General features: G+C 42.3%; 2 protein-coding genes across 3 annotated transcripts in view; one reads left to right on the forward strand and one right to left on the reverse strand.

The window, feature by feature from the left end:
* On the forward strand, positions 1 to 6,047 carry rmdn1 (regulator of microtubule dynamics 1). Of its 2 annotated transcripts, XR_011691941.1 has the most exons (11): positions 1 to 190; positions 467 to 572; positions 2,832 to 2,916; positions 3,176 to 3,335; positions 3,469 to 3,558; positions 3,642 to 3,697; positions 4,737 to 4,824; positions 4,949 to 4,979; positions 5,072 to 5,205; positions 5,319 to 5,527; positions 5,581 to 6,047. XR_011691941.1 is itself a non-coding variant. In XM_071485750.1 (10 exons), exons 1-10 carry the CDS (start codon positions 56 to 58, stop codon positions 5,358 to 5,360), a joined length of 927 nt encoding a protein of 308 aa, XP_071341851.1. In that variant the 5' UTR covers positions 1 to 55; the 3' UTR covers positions 5,361 to 6,047. The 2 variants fall into 2 exon arrangements, 1 of the variants encoding a protein (XP_071341851.1); XM_071485750.1 differs by having other exon boundaries at positions 5,319 to 6,047.
* The window catches only part of LOC139625593 (NEDD4-like E3 ubiquitin-protein ligase WWP1), a 32,787-nt gene continuing 19,511 nt past the window's right edge, over positions 5,979 to 19,254 (reverse strand). The window contains exons 11-25 of the mRNA XM_071485714.1: positions 18,433 to 18,607; positions 15,675 to 15,729; positions 15,171 to 15,255; positions 13,622 to 13,750; positions 13,380 to 13,452; positions 13,219 to 13,290; positions 12,937 to 13,025; positions 12,640 to 12,799; positions 12,291 to 12,424; positions 11,161 to 11,301; positions 10,950 to 11,070; positions 10,688 to 10,792; positions 10,415 to 10,511; positions 9,491 to 9,563; positions 5,979 to 9,165 (exon numbers count right to left, since the gene is read on the reverse strand). Coding sequence (XP_071341815.1) covers positions 9,066 to 9,165; positions 9,491 to 9,563; positions 10,415 to 10,511; positions 10,688 to 10,792; positions 10,950 to 11,070; positions 11,161 to 11,301; positions 12,291 to 12,424; positions 12,640 to 12,799; positions 12,937 to 13,025; positions 13,219 to 13,290; positions 13,380 to 13,452; positions 13,622 to 13,750; positions 15,171 to 15,255; positions 15,675 to 15,729; positions 18,433 to 18,607 — 1,609 coding nt within the window. The 3' untranslated portion in view covers positions 5,979 to 9,065. The remainder of the gene's footprint in view (positions 9,166 to 9,490; positions 9,564 to 10,414; positions 10,512 to 10,687; positions 10,793 to 10,949; positions 11,071 to 11,160; positions 11,302 to 12,290; positions 12,425 to 12,639; positions 12,800 to 12,936; positions 13,026 to 13,218; positions 13,291 to 13,379; positions 13,453 to 13,621; positions 13,751 to 15,170; positions 15,256 to 15,674; positions 15,730 to 18,432; positions 18,608 to 19,254) is intronic.

A 19,254-nucleotide genomic window follows, 5' to 3' on the forward strand; every position in this document is an offset into this window, starting at 1 on the left:
TAAGTCTGAGACGCCGCGGCTGTCCCTGACGGTTGGCCGCGCGGACTCGGACTCGATGGCCTGGAGATCTGTGACGCGGCTCGTGAGCAGGACGTTGCCTCCGTCGTCCGGTGGCAGAGCCGCCGGACTCAGGGGGACGACCCGGCTGTACTGGAGCACTTCTTCTCGGAGGACCGCCGCTGCTCTGACCGTAAATATCGGCCGGTATAGTTTTCCTGCATGCGACCGTTTACCTGTTGTACGAAATAAGTTGAAGGCTTTTCCTCTGAGCTAATGTAGGTGAGGGGCCAGGGCCGTCTGTGATTAGTCTGCGTTAGAGTTGAGGTTTAGACAGTGCAGTGACCCCGGGCCTCCATACTGCCCCTCCGTCAGGTTTCCTGGGGTCACCTCTGATCATGATCGATAGCAGCCAGCAGCCAGGAACCAGTGTACCTCAGCACCTGTCGCCTCCTGTCCCTGTGCACAGAGTGGAGGAGCTGCTTTCCTGCTGGGGCTCCCGGCGCTCTCCTGCCTGGGCCATGAAGCTTATCGACGGGTGCAGAGTTCAGCTGTGCTCCACGCTATTGGAAAAGGTAGTTGGCAAACTGTGCTGCATGTGAGATGATACATTTGTTGTTGTTGTTGTTGTTGTTGTTTTTTATTCAGGGGTTTGGGGTTCAGTTCTGTGTACAGATAGTTTCACATCAGAAACACTGGATCCACAGCTCAAGACCAGAACACTGGCAACATCTGTCACTCACAACACACTGACCCAAGTCACACTGGATCAACACTGTCTCTTACTGTCCTTCATTCATTTAGCACAAACCAGATGCCATTACTGGAACAGTATCTAGTGATGTTACCTGTGACAGAAACTTTGTATGGAGGCTTGACTCATTCTATCAAAATCACATGACCAATCCGTCCCTCTCCCCACCAAGTAATTCTGTAGAACACTTCTTACGTTGTTCTACACAGTCTCCATAAGCTTTGTCTGTCTGACCCACAGTACATCGTTAGCGTGCACACACTCACTGCAACCAAGCATGTGTGCATATTTTGGCAAAGTGTAGTATTCAGGTGGCTGTCGCCAAGTGCTGCTCTTTGTGGGAACTGTTGGGTTTTCCTCTGTAACAAAGTAAGGTCTTGACCTTACCCTGTAAAGTGCCTTGAGATAATGTATATTATGATTTGGCGCTATACAAATAAAATGTAATTGAAAATGCAAACTCACACTTTTACATGTTTACAAAAGGAAAACTGTTCAAATGTCAAAATGTCATTTTTATCTGAGTTTGCAGTGGAACAGGTTTATTCATCAGTTGAATGTATTCATTCATTTTTTTCGCTTCAAGGAGATGTATGTGCTGGGTAAGTTGCTGTGAAACGCTTTGCGACGCAGTGCTTTTCCTCACTCTGACCAGCAGATGTTCTCAGTGAGCTCTGATATGAAAAGCTTCCGGTAATGAACCATTTTTCAATACAACTGTGTTGAAAGCTCTGGTGGTTCGTAAGGCTTCACCTCATCACTGACAGCATCATCACAGGTGCTGCAGGTTGCGTCAAGAGTTTTTTTTTTTTTTTTTAATTTAATTTATTTTGCCTGTTATTCACTGAGGAATTTCAAGTGTACAAAATGAAACCAAAGTATTTCAAGTGATGCAATCCAGCACTTTTCCGTATGTTCACGATACATACAGGACATGTCTAGAATAGCTACACGTATAGAAATACAACAGCTCCAATTCTCCTCCACAACAGACCTTCTGTCCTCTCTTCAGTCCACCTGAGAAAGAGTGTTTCTGCAGTCTGACCAATCCCGACAATCCTCTGCAAATGCATCCAGACATCCAGCTCCACAGTGTGGAGCTGAGGGTGGAGAGTCAGGTGGAATATGAAGTGACTCTATCCGGGGATAGACTGTAAACCCGTCTGTGACTGGGAGAGAACAGGGAGACGTTGCATCTTTCAAACTGTCGTGGGTTCAGCCTCACCTGCCCCTCTCGCTCACTGGGTGCGCGTCTCTCCTAGAGGGGGTCGGGGAAGGACAGCATCCTCAGTGACGTTCGTCCCTGTCGGAAGTTCAGATGCAGATGTGGCGACTCGGTTTGATTTACTTTAATTTTACGTTCTCTTAGGTTTTAAACTTAGAAAAGTTCTTACAACAGTGTGTAAACACGCAGAATGCAAGGCTGGGAAACATGCACCTGCCCAGGGGCTCCAGACCTCCAGGGGCCCCAAAAGCTCCAGGTTTACTCAATTCTACTCTAGTTCTGCCTTTTTTTTTTTTTAAGTTATTACTTTGGGCAGTTTTTAGCCTCTGGTGTGATCGGGACAGTGAAAGAGGGACAGGAAAGTTGGGGAGAGAGAGAGGGGAGGACATGCAGTGAAGGGCTCAGGCTGGATTCAAACCCGGGCCCCTGCAGGAAGAACGGAGCCTCAGTGGTTTGCACTCTCACCAAATTTGTCAGCACAGTTGAAGCAGGAGATCATTTGTGACAGGTCCATGTTGTGGCCCTGGTCTTGAGGAGGGACTCTAGTTTTAGGGCCTTAATCGTTTTTGTTTGTATTTGTTGCTCATTTGTTGTAAAGTCTTGTTTTATTTGGTCACTTCCATTTTTTGTGTGAAGTAAGCAACAGATAGAAAACCTTGTATCGTAAACTGACCTCACAGGTTCGGTCTGAGGAAACAGTTCAGGGGTTTCGGCAGATGTGATGTACAGCTGAGCCCACACTGACTGCTGCTGTGCTGAGTGTGTGGAAAGTTTTTGAAGTCGTGAAATTCATGTTGGCAGCTGCTTAAAACGGTTTTCTGACTGAATCTGCTGCTGTGCTTCGTGCCTGTGCAGAGGAGGTGTTGGAGCAGGCCGACTACCTGTACAGCTGTGCAGAGACGGAGAAACTCTACCAGCTGCTGCTGCAGCACAAGGACAGGTGAGGAGATGCTGACTCACACTGCAGCCACAACGTTTCCTGCCTCTGCTCCCCGGCACGAACTGCAATATTTTGGAGCATTACATTATTCACTTGATATTTCTGTTCTTCCTTCTTTTGTTTTTTATATATACAATGATAGAGCATCTGCCACCAGAGGGCACCAAAGTAAAACATTTAATACACACTACATCTAAGACATCAGAGGTGGAGGGAACTGCTTGATCATGTATATCTGTTTACACTGGTGTCCATCCAGTGACGATGCAGAGTTCCTGTGGAGGCTGGCCCGGGCGTCCCGGGACCTGGCCCTCCTGCCAAACATGGAGGCCGAGCGGAAGAAGCAGCTGATGTTTGAGGCTTTTGAATACGCCAAGAAGGCACTGGAGAAAGATGAGAAGTGTTTCGCAGCACACAAGGTAAGACAGTGGCTTGAGTGTTGTTGTTTTGTTCCTTATTTTCTTTAGCAACAAATGAAGTGAATGCACTTGCAGGATGTTTATAACACACAGCGGCTGTACAACCTTTGGCTTTGTTCCTCTCCCGACACAGTGGTACGCTGTGTGTCTCAGTGACATCGGGGATTACGAGGGAGTCAAGGTGAAAATTGGAAATTCATACACCATCAGGGAGCACCTAGAGGTGAGAGGGCATTTGTGTCACCGTGTTCTCATCACTGTCGCACTGAACGATGTTCTGAAGAGAAACATGTTTCTTTTTCCTAGAGAGCCATCCAGCTCAATCCCAAAGATGCCACTTCCTTACACATCCTGGGTTACTGGTGAGACCTTTTGTGCAGCTGAAGTCAGACATGGATTTAAACATGTCTGTTCAGCTCGGTGTTTCTTCAGGTTCAAGCACCTGATGCTGGCAGTGGAGTATGTTTGTTGGTGAAGGGGGGGTGTTGGCAGAAATAATGCAGTTGTCACTATTTAGAGGCCCAAAGAATTTAAACAGAATTGGATGTAAACCAGATGGAAAACAAATCTTTACCATACATGTTCTTTCAAAAGGTAAATAATACTGTTGCTCTTTTAAAGCAAAACCGCCAAAAACGTCTCTCAGCAGTGTTGCTGCAGAAAGAAGAGGTTTCCAGGGCGTGAGCTGACTCTACTCTGTCCTTTGTGACCTGGACAGTTGTTCATTACTACAAATTGTAGTGCTACACAGGAAGTGTTGTGTATTCTTAGTTGTAATGTACCACTTTGCATGTCCATCATCCACTGTGACCTGCAGACTGGGTGTGCAGGTCGCTGCTGGTGGAAGATGCTGTGCTTCTGGCCTGATGCATGTCTTTGTCAAGTGGGCCAGAAATGCCAGACAAGCTGTGTTAAGCGCAGCAGTGTCTACATGAAGGTCTGAATCAAATTTCACTCTAATTCATCTGACAGACCTTTTTTCACAGCAACATTTTGAGCTGTCAGGTGTAACTAACCCTAACCACTGGCATGGCTACAATGCTAATTCAAACAGTTACAATACCAGATCTTTTACCCCAGATCTCACCATTGGGCCCAGTGTTATTAAAGCTGCAAGTCACTTAAAGGTTTCCTGTGGAGCCATCATTCTGTGAGTGGCAACACGCCAACATGTGCTGCAAGGTCAGAAAAGCCCACAAAGAAGGCGGCTGCCAACGAGCAGCCATGGGTGAAAACAGCTCTGCCCTTTAAGTACTTTAAAAAAAAAAAGCTTTGAAAATGTTTTGAGGAAGAAAATGCATTCAGCATGTTTGCTATGGCTCAGGGACACACAGCAACAAGCTCTCAGGGCAGCTTTAATTCCCTGAGTGAAGACATTCAGGGAACCCTCATGTCTCCTAGGTGCTTTGCTTTTGCTGAGCTGCCGTGGTACCAGCGCAAGGTGGCAGCTGTAATCTTTGAATCACCCCCTGTGTCCACATACGAGGAGGTGAGGACTCCCGTCTTCCTTCTGTTTTACTTCTTACTGCAGCGACTGAGGTTGAATTGGCCTCAGGCTGAACAGATGGCTGATGGATGAGGTGGAGGAAGTCATGTTTGTCCTTCTCTTTCAGGCCCTGGGATTCTTCCTGAAAGCTGAAGAAGGTAAAAACGCTGCACACTAAAACGTTGGCTGCAGCTATACGATTAAAATGCATCCACTGCTCATAGACGTCTGCATGTTTGACTTCCCTCAGTCGACCCGGACTTCTACAGTAAAAACCTGCTGATGCTCGGGAAGACCTACATGGGCATGAAAGACAAGCAGAAAGCACTGCTCTGGTTGACCAAAGCTAAAGAGTACCCTGCTCACACTCCGGAAGACAAGGAGGTGATTTTACCGTTTACGTGAGGGAGATGGAGGACCTGTGGGGACTCTTGATGAGCAGTATGTGCTGATGTGCACATACACAGTTGGCTTACAGTGCATTTGCTCCTCTGCAGGTCCACAAAGAAGCTGCTGACCTCCTGAAGAAGCTCGGATGAAGCCGTTTACCACTGAGCGGAGCTCCACGCCTCCCAGGACTTTTACACCTAATAATGGCTAACAAAATGGTTCTTTTGTGATTTTGTAATTGACACAACTGTACATGACCTTTCACTCAAGCCCTTGAGATAATAAGCCTTTGTCTAAACACCCTGCTTATAAAAATGTAATAATTTAAAACCACTGACTAATATAACAGGACATGCTGTAAATCATCAGTCGCTGTATCTGTTCAAACAACACATTGCACAATAGAAATACACGGTTTTAGAACTTATCCATGTTTTAATCAAATGTGACCAGTTTCATCACTAAACAGTTTTTTTTTCCAGATAAAAATGATCTCATGTTTAATGAATCCATTCCACCTGTAAACTGATGGCATTTCTTTCAAGTGAAAAGTCCTGGTCACAAGTGAGTCTTCAGCTGAGTGGTTTCTGCTGCCACTGTGACTGCACTTCTCCCTGACAGTGTAAGCTCAGTGGGTTTGTGTGGTCAGGTGACTTCAGTGGAATGATGCAGATTTTGGCCCACAGGTCAAACTGCAGCGATCAGACTCCTGTTGGAGTCACAGTCATGCACAAACTCACTGGACTCAAATGACGTCAAAGCAGCTGTAAAGATGATCAGATGCGTTTATTAAATATGATTCTTTCCAAAGGCAATTAAAACAAATGATAAACCCGGAGCACATCATTCATCACAGAACAAACATTTCCACTGGTTAAGTTGTGAATCCTGAGCAGGCGGCTTCTCGTCGCACAACAAAAAGAAAGCAAGCATGGTCATGTGGGGGGCGGGGGGGTATTCACTTATTTATTTGTATCTCAAAAATCCATCTCTCTTCCTTTAAAATTGGTGAAAGTAAAATGAATCTTCTCTCCACACCCTCTCCAGTAAAGGGCCATTCTGTACAGTGTGGTTGGTGTTTACAGTGTGTATCTACACGCGATATGTTACAGTGTGGATGTTTCAGGTGGCCCCCCCCGGAGGCGCTCCTCCACATACTTGATACTGATGAACAGCATCATGAATCAGCTTTACTTTGAGGGAATACACCTGTCCAGGTGAGCTTCAGTCCAGTTACTGGCTCTGCTGAAGGCAACCTGAAACGTCCCATCTATTTCTGATAAGAACAAAGGCATCACAGATTTCCATCAATGGAGCGGCGGCTCGTTGTAATTAATTATAATATTTAAGCACTTTATTTACTTTCATTATCTTTATACAATGAATATTCACATACAGTTGATTTTCTCTGATTACAGGTTTCTGTTCAAAAGGAAGCACAGTTATGCAGGTTTGACTTCTCTTTAAAGTCGTCGGCTCCTTTCGCTACAGTAAGTGTTCGTCTTCATACAGTCGTCCTGCTCGCAGCTCGGGCACAGGGGCAGCTGCACCCATGTTATGTACATGACTGATAACGTGACTGATCATGAGCTCCTCCTGAAAAAAGTGAAGCATCTCGCTGCGGCCCGCAGAGGTCTGAGAAAACAAAGCTGGAGAGAACGAGGAGAATGGCCTGCCACTGCCAAAGCTTCTTTTTTTGTTGTTGTTTTTTGTTTGTTTTTTTAAAACCACTGACTGAAAGAATAAGCACCAGAGTTGTCATTTAGTAACAATGGGGTTAGACATGACATTTTGACAAACAAAGGGCACATCCCCTGAAGCATTTGAAGAGAGAAAATCAGCAAGACAAGGGGGCGCAAAAACAAAAATAGGCAATATACAGCAACGCAGTGCATCATCAGGTTTGTTGCTGCTCCAAACAGACCACAGGCTGCAGGGAGTTCCACTGTGAGAGGTTCACACACACACTGTCCCGTCTGTGGCACCTTAGTGTCTCTTTAACAGAGCTTTTTCATTGTTATTTGTTTGTGAATTAGTCTTTTTTTTTTTTACCGACACAGATTTCTATCAAAGTAAGGCTTTGTCATGTCAGCACAAAACAATGATGAGGAACATGAGCTGAATAAATTCAGCTGTGTGCTCTCAGGAGACAGGGCTCAGCACAGTGGCTTCAATTTTGTTATCTTGTGTAGCTAAATTGTGTTCACACTGTGAACTGCACAGCCCAACAGCAGATAGAAGTTATTTTCTAACTATACAGGTTAATGACCCACTTAATACTTTCAAACCCCCAAATTTTCACTGTCCCAGGACAGTTTTCACTCTGACGTGTTTGTATCGGCTGCTTTTCTACTATATGATCATTTACCAAATGAAACTAAAACTGTCTATGGGACATTCAGCAACATCTACTGCCATGATAATGACATGTCTGTAATTATGCAGAGTTTGATGCAGCACTGTCTTCAGTTGTGATCAATGGTTGGTATCAAATGAGGAGCTGAAAACAGCTCCTTTCAGTACATGTATAGATGTACTGAAAGGAGTACATTCATCAGAACATATCAATGAGCTCTATGACTCTGTTACAACACAAGATGTTGTCTTTGATATTCAGGGTTAAAATCTCTGAGGGGGTTTCATCTAGTGTGAGACCTGGAGCTGAGGTGTTGAAGTAAAGGGGATTTGCATGTTGTCAAAAAAGCACAACCATGTCTGCTGCTCTGAAAACCACAGAAGCTTCACAGACTGGAGTCACTTCACAGTCCAAGATCAAAACCCGGAGAGGCAAAAAGGAATCAGCCAAACGCACATGAACAACTGAGCCACCAAATCTGTTTTTGTCTTTTTTGTTGTGACAATTTTCCAAACAGCTCAGTGTTTGAATGAAAGCTGTGACTGAAGCAGCAGGCTGGTGGCCTGGAACACGTCCAGTGTCTCCGGCTCAAGTATGTGAACTATTAACCACAGGCTTCTCTGTCACTACACAGGGACGCACGCACACACACAGATACACACATGAACACACACAATTCACTCTTCTACTTCAATTTTGAATATTTTCCTTTTCGTCCCCATATTCCTTTTGATTTTTGATATAGAAGCTTTCGTCCAGAAACTTTCACATCAGAGTCTGTTTTCCTGACTCTTTATCCAAACAGGACGATCCGATGATGCTTCCTCCTCTGGGTCAGTGTCTACAATCTCATTGTGGGCAAAACTGTATGAGATGGTTCGTCTGGTTCAGATGTGTTCATCCCCAACACTTTGCCTTTTAGATGATGATGATGGTTAAAAAAAACGAAAAAAAGCTCATTTAGAGACCGAGCGATCCATGCTAAAATGTCTGTGTGTGATGGTGGAAGACAGTCTTCTCAACTTCAGAGGCAGCCATGCAAGCACGCAAAAATCTGCAACAATTACTATGGGTCCGACGGGAAAAAAAGAAATTCAGGCACCAGACCCCAATACTACTGCCTTTTAAAAGCTCTATAGAACTAGAGCTTTAAAAGTAGATTGCGCTTCTACTATAAAATCCTCTCAAAAACATGGTCAGTCTATTTTAAAAAGCCAGTCAGCAGTGGGGAGAAAATTAAAAAAATATCCATGATTTCTGTTTTTAAACAGAGGAGACAAAATGCTGAAATGCTTGCATATTTCATGATGGGGTATCATATAATATCTAAGGGCTGGGGAACAGGACTGCAGCAAAAGTGATGCTGCAAATTAAGATTTGGTTTAAAATGAGAAAATAGCTTATATACATTGGTGGTTACCTTGTGCAATTTTTTTAGTTTGTTTGACTGAATAAACAGCGATGGGGGAGGGTGAGAAATACAATAGAACCCATCCCTCTATTCTTGGCCAAATCCTTCTGTTTCCTCGATGGCAAAGAGCAGCTTCTCTTTCAGCTGTTCGAAGCTTTTGTAGGGAGGCAAGTCCAGGCGGTTAAAACTGCAAACACCAAGACATCAGAATAAAGATACATAATAAAACATTAGATTACATATTATCCTAGAGATATGAACAGTTTCCTACATAAACTGTAGCTGCACTTTTCTAGAAAACTCATTGTGCCTGTGACAGATGGGAACACATCAGCAAAACTGATCCAGTTGAAAACATCACAGTACGTTTCGACTTATTACTTCTAGTATTTTATCCTGTGTCATACAATTAAGTCTATTTATTTTGTATATGATTTGGATTATAATTATAATTTGTGTTTCTGTGAGAGAGGAATGTATCCCATGAATCAGTGGGAGAGCGCTGCACTCACCACGTGTGGCTCCGGGGAAGCCACGTGTCCTTCCCCACTTTCTCAATGCAGAACTTCTGGGGCCCATTACTTCCTGCAGAGCAAAAGCAGATGAGGAGACCGTAAAAAAAAGTCTGAAAGTATTTAGGTTTTTTTGCTCTTCAGACTTTGAGCTTCAGCACATTCAATTTCAACTAAAACAGTAGGTAACACCGATATAGAAAGAACTGTGTGGGAGTATAGACCTTTAACACATAGCACCTAAATTCAGGAAAATAATTGGTGAAAGTAAAAAATCATTTGCCTGCACAACAAGTCAGGAATGTTCTCTAACTTGTAGGTGGACATGTTTCCTTTGCAACAATCAAGACCTCATGTCCTGAACCTCACAACATTTAATTAATCAGCAGATGATGATCTTGAATATACAGGCAAAACAAACAGAGTTTTTCAAGGTCAAGAGGTGGAACCTCTGCGACTGGCTGAGTCAGTCACCTGATCTCAGTCTGAACTAGATTCCACCTGCTGAAGACCAGACTAAAGGCAGAGACACCACAACAGGAGGTGAAGGGGGTGGCAGTGAAGCCCTGAGAGAGCAACACCAGGGAAAATACAAAGCATCACTGCCGTCAAAGGATTTTCCACTAAAGATTAAATATCATGATTTTGTCTGACTTCAACCATAGGGGATCAAAAGTCCAGTGACTTAACCTATGGTTAAGGGCTGTATCTCAGTCCTTTTTATACTCATGTAAACCTCCTCACATTAACGCTGATTTAATTTAGTCTCCATGATTTGATTTCAGATTGAAGGTGCTGCAGCTCAAAGCCTGAAGGAAAAGTGTAACCACTTTAAGACTCTAGTTCTGCATTGTATGAGTGTGTATATTATGTATCTGAGACTCTCGGTGTAACTGTGTTATTCTGTGAGCGTCTGTCACTGACCCATGAGCTCAGCGAAGCCGCCCAGAGGAAGTCTGCAGGTTCCGGTGACAAACTGCATGAGCCGCAGCCGCACTTCATTATCTACTTCTTTCACCAGCTGCAGGGCAGGAAGAGACAGCAAACACACCGATCAGTGACCACACATCGTCTGACTGTCGTGATGAGACACAACAGTACCCTGACAAGCCCAAATGCTACTGGAATATCCTGCTCATCTCTTTGAAAAAAATAAGAGGGTACGGACCATAGAAACATGTGCTGGTGTGACTCTACCTGCCAGAACCAGATGATCTGTTTGCTGTTCCTGGTGTAGTGACGATACACTGTGTTCCTCTGCCAGTCCTGCAGGTCCACCTCCTGCATGCCGCACAGCATCACCTGCCCCACACATGCAAACAGATGACATGATGCAGAAAACAGGGCACACAAAGGTATTCTTTTTCTCATTTTATTAATGTTTAATTTACCATATTGGTTAATTGTTTAAAACTCTGTGGACCAGGGGAGTGTATTTGATTATTGTATTACTGCTCACCTCTAGCTCCTTTTCATCAAAGTACTGGAGCCACTGAAGAGGAACCACCTCGTTGAAACCATCCAGGAAAGCTTTGGTCTGACCTTCCACCCCACGGGAAAACCTCCACTCTGCCATGAGACTGAAGCCAGACCAAACAACTACTTACTAAAACTGGCATCCAGAGGCCAGAAATCACTGCTGCTATGAGGAAAGAGTGGTTATACTGAACCTGATATACTCCTCCTTGTTCTCCTCAGTGACGAGGACATTGGCGCCATCAGGTTTGAGGTCATGAGAGGTGATCTTCCCCAAGATCTCCATGTCTACTGAGAAGTACATCTCCAGACCGCACTCTTCAATGTTGTTGTCCCTGAGGAGACGTGAGATCATGTTGCTGTCACAGAATAATAGAGGGTGAACAGCTCATTGGTGCAAAAAGAATTATTAATGTGAGTAATGTGTCTGTGCCATAGACGCAGCCAGCCTTTGTTTCTGTTCTTGCACAATGTCTTCTCTGCAGCTGACTGAATCATCCCCTCCCAGCAGTTCTCTGATCCTCTGTGGAGATGGTGTACCTGAGCTGCCTCATGTATGTATGTGTGTGTGTGTGTGTGTGTGTATCTGTCCTCTTTCCAGATCTGTGTTTGAAGTTTCCTTACTCCAAACACTTTACACTTCTGTTAATCCACAATTTTGTTCTATTACTGGCAAGTCTGTCCATACGGAGGAGGGATCCCTCCTCTGCTGCTCCTCCTTATTTCCTGTTAAAGATTTTTTATTGTGGAGTTTCTCCTTATTCAAAACAGATGTCAAACGACAACCCTGTACAACCCTTGGAGACATATTTGAGATTTGGGTTCTATACACACAAGTGACTTGTCTTGTCTCGAGGTTAACTCACAGCTGCATGTTGGCTAGTGTGGTCCAGACTAAAGAAAATTATAAAGCATTGTTGCCTTCTGCTCTGTTTCAGGTTCACACAGACGTAATACGAGGGGAGCAAAGGTTGGGCACATTAAGCTGCTCTTCTTTTATCTGCATTTACATCTGCCTTAATAATTCAGACCAAGCGCACTGAAGAGTTTCTTTAAAGAGCATCAACAGGTTAGGTGTGACAACACCCAACAACAATGGTCAAGGATCCTTGAGAGATTATCTGAGCAAAAAAGAACTGGGAAACTCTGGATAATCTCATTAAGAATGCACATATTAGCTCTTTAATCAAAGGCTCCACTCGCTGTGACATTTTAACCTGGTTTTCCTGAAAGCTCGACAGGACAGTAAGGATGTGCTCCCAGCCGGCCCTCTGCTGTCAGCTGATTGCACATGTGAACAGTGAGGGCTGTGGAGACAAATTACCTGATCCATATGAGTGAATTGTAGAACTCTGGATCAATGGACTCAAGATCTTTGAGGATGAGCTTCTTGTTCAGCATGCGTTTGTAGAAAGGCAGCGAGAAGCCTGTGTCGATGAACTTGCCGTGGAAAAGTGCCTGCAGAAATAAATAAAAGCAAAATAGTATTTTACTGTGCAGGTCAATCTGAAGATATGAACACACACATTATTTGTGTTTGTAACAACATAAACCTTAACAACTGTTTTTGTTTCGACATGTTTGATCAATCAGTGTTCAGCGAGCACACTCAACATATTTGTAAGTAAAAATCAGCCTGTTTCACTTATTGTGTTTGCAGTATGTGAACTTGCCATTGCAATGAAGCGGCCTATGAAGCAGAAATAGGAAAGGTGGTCCGGGTTGATGGCCGAGGCTGGGTTGATCTGCAGACAGTAGTTGCTCTTGCCAGCGTACTCAAACAGACAGTACATGGGGTTCAGCACTTCATGGGACAACAGGAAAAACCACTCTCTGAAAAGTGAGGTGTGTGACAGAGAGAGGTAGGGAAGAGGGCAAAGACAAGACAGGGTATGAAGAGGATGTGGATTAGAATGGAAAGAGAGAATGAAAGGAAAGGAATAAAAGATGGGATTTATCGTCCATTTTACCGAGCTAAGCCACCATAGTCCAGACCCTCCTCGCCTCTGAAGATGACGTAGAGTCTCCTCCTCAGGTCGTACGGCTTGAGTGCCATGATCTGCATGACACAGAACACACACAAGATCAGCTAAAAACCCACATTAGCAAGTGACACAGGCACAATGATAGTATGTTGTGAATATATAGCAGAAGCAAACAAAACAAACCATGCATCTAGGCTGTGATGCATCACTGTACTTGAAATGTATGTAAACAACTGCAATGGGAAAGTGGTAAAGGGACCAACTCACTTGCTGGAACGAGTCCTCAAACAACGTCTGTCTGGAGACAGTGATCTTCACATGGCTGGGGAGGGCATTGGACTGAGGACAGACAGGACAAAACATTAATGCATGCAAAAATAAGATTACAATGTGTGACTGAGAGCAAGAAACAGAAAAAAATCACCTACCTGGCACAAGTAGCGAAAATGGGCAAGTTTCCATCGGAAGCTGCGCTCATAAGCGATCTGAGGGCCTTTGGTGCTGAAAGGAACAGATCAATTTAAAGGTTAAAATGAGTAAAAGCTGACAGCTGCAATGGAAAATAAGCTTTTTTCTGATATGTTCATATTTCCATAAACTTTGTGCAACATGTAACCTAATGTACAGTAGAACACAAGAACAAGTCCATCATTTTACAATGTGTTCTTACACAGACGACTTTCCAGTGCGTGGGTCACTGAAAGTGGTGGTCCGGGTGTTGTGATCCACAAAGTAGCGAACCCCTTCCCTTGTGTACCGGATCTCCCAACCTTCAGGCAGAGGATCCTCATTCTGTAGCCTACACACACACACACACACACACACACACACACACACACACACACACACACACACACACACACACACACACACACACACACACACACGCGCAGAACAATCACATACATGGACTGATAAATGTTTAACATGGAATCTAGGTCCAAGGACAAAACCAAAAATTGAAACACTTAAGCAACATGTGATTTCAACCCAACCCCGCTAAGACTTCAGCCCCCGACTGGGACTTGAACTTCTTCATATACTTGATGTTAAATTCAGACACAGCCAGCTGTGATCTGCCAAAAATCTTACATATGAACATTACCCTGAGGGTAACTGGTGAAAATGTGTCATGTATTGCCCTTAATTTAAGATGTTTTTTGACATTCTGCATAAAAATTAGACTCACATCCTTTTTTGAGACTTTTCATGATGGACCAACTTGTAAAAAGCTTGTACTTTGCCACAGGATGACATTTATTGATAAATTGAAACCAATCACCGCTCAGACCTCATATATTATTCAGCCTAAAACAAAGGCAACAACAGGTTAATTGTGCGATCACGGCTGAATGATGGTGGGATAATGGGTTTCCTGATGTTCATAGGAGATGGACAAATGACTTAAAACTGCTTTGATGATAATAGGTTGCTCTGTCCCTGAAGATCACAAGCTGCTGTTTAATATGCTAGAAAATGACTACAAACATTTGCTTCAAGAATTCATTCAGTGGCTACTAATGAAGGTCATGTATCTAGTGTGAAATTGTTGCACAGTGAAGCTGACAGTGATAATGATTTTCATGTGCTTCTGATGACAGATTTACAAATTTAAAATGATAAATTTACAAATGAAAAAACAGGAGGGGCTGTGAAAGAAAAATCTTATCTGGATGTGCAGACAATCACTACTGCAGACACCAGGTTAGAAACACAGATGTCACTTGAATTAATGTTTCCTCACCAAATAGTTATACATCTTAACAACTGTTAGAACTCGATTAATTAGCAAATAATCTTAATAATAGCTACCTAAAAATTAAAAGACTGCTAATTTCAACTACAAACCAGAACGTCCCAGAAGTGGTCACAAGTTTTTTCAAACCAGTTTGAGTGACTGCAAATGAGGCCAGTGAAATCACTGTTAAGAGAGACCTCAGAGACAGAGGTCTGATATCACTGTGGTAAAGGACCGTATCAACTTCTAGATGATCTTTCACATTAAAATTATGAGCTATAATTATACATTCTCTCTTCCTGTTTATTTCCACTAGATTAACAATGGGTTGGTCAGTTTACTGCACTCATACAGGCTTCTGTGAATTATGATGTATAATATGTATCTTGTGCATTTCATCTGTGTTTCAGGTACTCTCTAACTTTATCACAGTGAAATAATACAGTCTCCTTTTTTCTTGTTATGCTTTCTTTGAGCTTACCCTTGGGTCCGGGGGTCTTCCCACTGCGTCGTCTTGGTGTTATGGTTGACAAAGTACACTCTGTCATTGGAGTCCACACGTCTCTCTAAAGTTGATAAAAAACAAACAAGAATCTGTCGCTTAATGGACCAAATGGACACTATGTGGCAACACATGTCAGACCATCACCAGAGCTGACTTGTTATTCAACAAGCTGTCGCCTGAGATCTTTGTGAACAGAGAGCAGTGACAGCAAAGAGAGGCATTAAGGAGGAGGTTGAGAGGAGAGTGTAGGCAACTCCACAGTTCAGATACATTCAGAATAACAGTGATACAACTTAAAGCAGTATCACAAAGCACTGGTGCTCATGTTTCATTTTAACACACACTTTGGCCTGAATATTATAGGTACAATGTATACTGATACATCTACTTTTCTAACTTAGTTAAAGTACAGTACATACTGACACCATGTGAAAATGTGAGTAGGATTCAGATGAACAAATGTAGAATGTCAAAACTCACCCCAGCCAGGAGGTAGTGGGCCAAGAGGGTCGTTCTCAGCAGACATCATTGATGCCTGGAAATGAGGGATGCACACATAGACCTCCATTAAGAAAACTCCAGAAGACACAAATCTTCTAAAAAATATTCCAAATATGTAGGATATCAAAAAACATTCAAAATGAAATTCAGGAAAAAAATTCTGCAACAAGAAGATTGGATAACACTCCAAATAAAAACAAAATAAGAATAAAAAAACTGTGTGTTGGTGAATTGGCAAGAGGGCCTCTGTGGCTGGTTACTGCTCAAGTACTTCCCAGCTGTCTGTCTTTTGATTTGTGTTGTAAGTTAATCATCATCAATGAAGATGACATCACTGCTCAGATCAAAGACGTGAGAGAGGAACCCTCACAAAGATGACCAGATTAAGGCAGAGGCTGGGGTGTGCATATTTAAAGCCCTGGCCAGGTAAATTTCTCACCTATAGGTTGAGCTAGATACCAAACAGTGAGTAGGGTTGCAAAACAAAGGCACCCAGAAAAATAAATTAGATTTATTAGGCAAAGGATGGAGAGTACATTATGTTTCATGTTACATAATTTGTGATGATTTCAAAGCTCATCGTGACAATATGATGACCTGGTTACCCCTGCCAATTAGGAGCTATTAGTATTAGCCATTTCTATACCTTAATACAGCATGTTGTAATGTTTGAACTTCTGACTTGAATGTTACTTAAGTTAGGCATCGCAGTATGTGTCATGGCTCATATCAAATATTTGTGATTTGTTGTTATAAAGGCTGGATATGCAAAAAACACAGGTCCTTTTAAATAGATAACTTTAAATTCTTCAAAAAGTCAGTGGAGCCATTTCAGAGCTCCATATCTAAAACATAATAATAATCCGAATATCTGAGCCATTCCAGATTGCAGAGAAAAGGAAAAGTGATCACTGGTATCAGAGAACACCAGAAACTTAGCTATCTTCAAAGATTTGAAAGATTTTTAAAGGTGGTTTCGGTCAGAGCCACAGATCTGCTGTCTGTAGTAATGGGTAAGTACTGTGGAATGGTCAGAGCTAAATGCACCATTTAAAAGTTGACAAGATGGTAAAACTAACATCTGGAAAGATCAAGTGTGGTCAGGTGACTCAATAATGCACAGGGTTCACAGAGAAAGGATTGTGGTTATATATTATATTATATTATATTATTATATATTGTGGATTATATATTGTGGACTGTGGAAATATGCAGGAATCCTGTAGTTCAATTCAACAACTTTTAAAACCCTTTAAGACCTTTTAAAACATTTTTTAAAACCTCAATGCCACTTCGAGCAGTAACCAGTTACACCAGCAACACAACTTCAGCTTACATTGATTTTAAGAATGCTAAACTTAACAGTTTTAGTTTGTGATCATTACTACGGTCAACTGAGTCAAAACAGCAGTGAATGACGGTATATTACAATTACAACTTCTTAAGACACACACATTCAACTACACAGTGTTATGAAGTCATTAATTTCAGAACACAGAATTCCCTCCTCAATGCTTCTCAACTTATCCATGGCATGTGCCTCAGTTCTGAGTCAGTCTTCAGCTCCCTGTGGTCCTGACTCAGGAGCCATATAAACCATTTGTCATTGCCATGCAGTCACACCTGACACCCCAGAGCTCCCACTACAATCCCTCTGCCTGTCAAAGAGTTTGCTCTGTCGGTCTAAGAATACGTAGACAGAATGAGTTATAAAAAAATAATATTTATTGAATATTTTGATAGAATTTAAAAAAATCTGAATATTAACATTACTATTAGTAAGAAATGGAAGAAAACATTAAACATAGAAAATAATTAAAGGTAACGCTGCCTGCTAATTAGTACTGACTGATGATCCAGCATCTCATCTACTGACAAACTTAAGCACAGTACCTGTAAATTATAGATAACAATATTAATTTTATCAGTTGCATGAAGCCCTTTCAAACTCAAGACCCCAGATTTCCTTTAATATATTTTCAAAAATAAAATACTATTAATACAGTGGCTTGACTGAATACTTGATGGTTATTATCTACTGCGGGGTGTGCATCCATATTGCCCGATATGCACAGCTATACAACAGTTTAATTTCAATATTTAATAAACTAGTCAATGTCAAACCATTGCTTTTCTTGAAATTAAATCTTGACTGAGAGACTAAATAATCGTCACAGATAGACCAAGAGACGCACTGCCCAGCTGGGTTAGAGACAGACAGACTGACAGCCAGAGATGCATATCAGCTTAATATTACTGACATCAAACTTGGAGAGAACAGCAGCAGCACAAGAACAGCTTTGACCTGAGGGGGAAACGTGGCCCTTACATAATTTGCAAGGCCCTTCAATACTAGAGTTTATATTAGCATACCAACTCTTTAAAATGTAATACCCTGTAAAATAGTAATTCAAATGTTTTAATAGCTTTTAAAGTCCCTTAATTTTTACTAAATAGATTTAGACTCCATGAAGATAGTCTAAATTTCACTAATTTACAAAGGGAGGACACACTGGCTATGTTGCTTTATCTGCACATCCTAGTGTTGCTGCTCTTTTAAATAAGAGGATGTTTCTATTACTTGAATAGAAGTATGTGGAATGTTAGTATGTACAGTATCATGTGGGTACACTAAAAAATAAAAACAAAAAGTAAGAATGTTAACCAACTCCATTATTAGACAGGAGAACTGAATGTGTGTGTGAAGGAACTGCAGGTGTGGTGAGGATTGTCTTACAGAGTAGAGGTATCTCTGGTTAAACTGGTGCATAGCTCCCTGCAGTTGGCTGCGTTGGCTCTGCCACTGCTCAAAGTTACGGACTGATTCCATAGTGGGACGTTGCCACGTGGTGGTGCGGGTGTTGTGGTCCACATAATAGATCCTGCCCCGGTCATCCACTCGGCGCTCCCAGCTGGTATAATGTAAGAGATGGAAGTCATGATTAACACAGGGACACACAAATGCAGGCTTTTAAGCAGGTGGCTAATCCAGCAAAGTCAGTGGTACACCTCCAAACTGACACTGACTTATAGGTCATTCAATTCAAAATAATTAAACAAATCTGAGGGGGCCGACTTACAAATGGACAGTTTAATTCAAGTTATGTAACTTTAAATGATCACCAACCTATTACAGAAACACCTCTCCTGCAAGATGATGTTCATCAGACAATATCTGAAATTGACCATATCCCTAAACTAACACTGAACTCAAACAAACTTTGAACATATTCTACATTAGACCAGGTATGGGTGGAGTCATAAACCCTGAGTGTCCAGAGAAAACACTACTTTACATTATGGGACTCTTTGGTTATATTTTTATATCAGGACGCGTCATTATGTAGTATCAGCTGTCATGATCTATGGAGATCAAATGCAAGTACAAGTGAAATGTAAACTGAAACTATCTAACCATATCATTGGTCTACAACAATTTTTATTTAGTTGCAGACATGGTTAAAAGTCATCTTGTGTAAACAGGGTGTTGTTGTATGGAGCCACAGTTTCAACAGAAAGATGAACCCAAGTAAAGTTTAAGATGTTAGTCTGCAGTAAG

Source organism: Trachinotus anak, unplaced genomic scaffold, assembly GCF_046630095.1.
Source record: "Trachinotus anak isolate AG129_WGS33_773 ecotype Australia unplaced genomic scaffold, CSIRO_AGI_Tana_v1 ptg000009l, whole genome shotgun sequence".
In the NCBI taxonomy this organism is placed as follows: domain Eukaryota; kingdom Metazoa; phylum Chordata; class Actinopteri; order Carangiformes; family Carangidae; genus Trachinotus; species Trachinotus anak.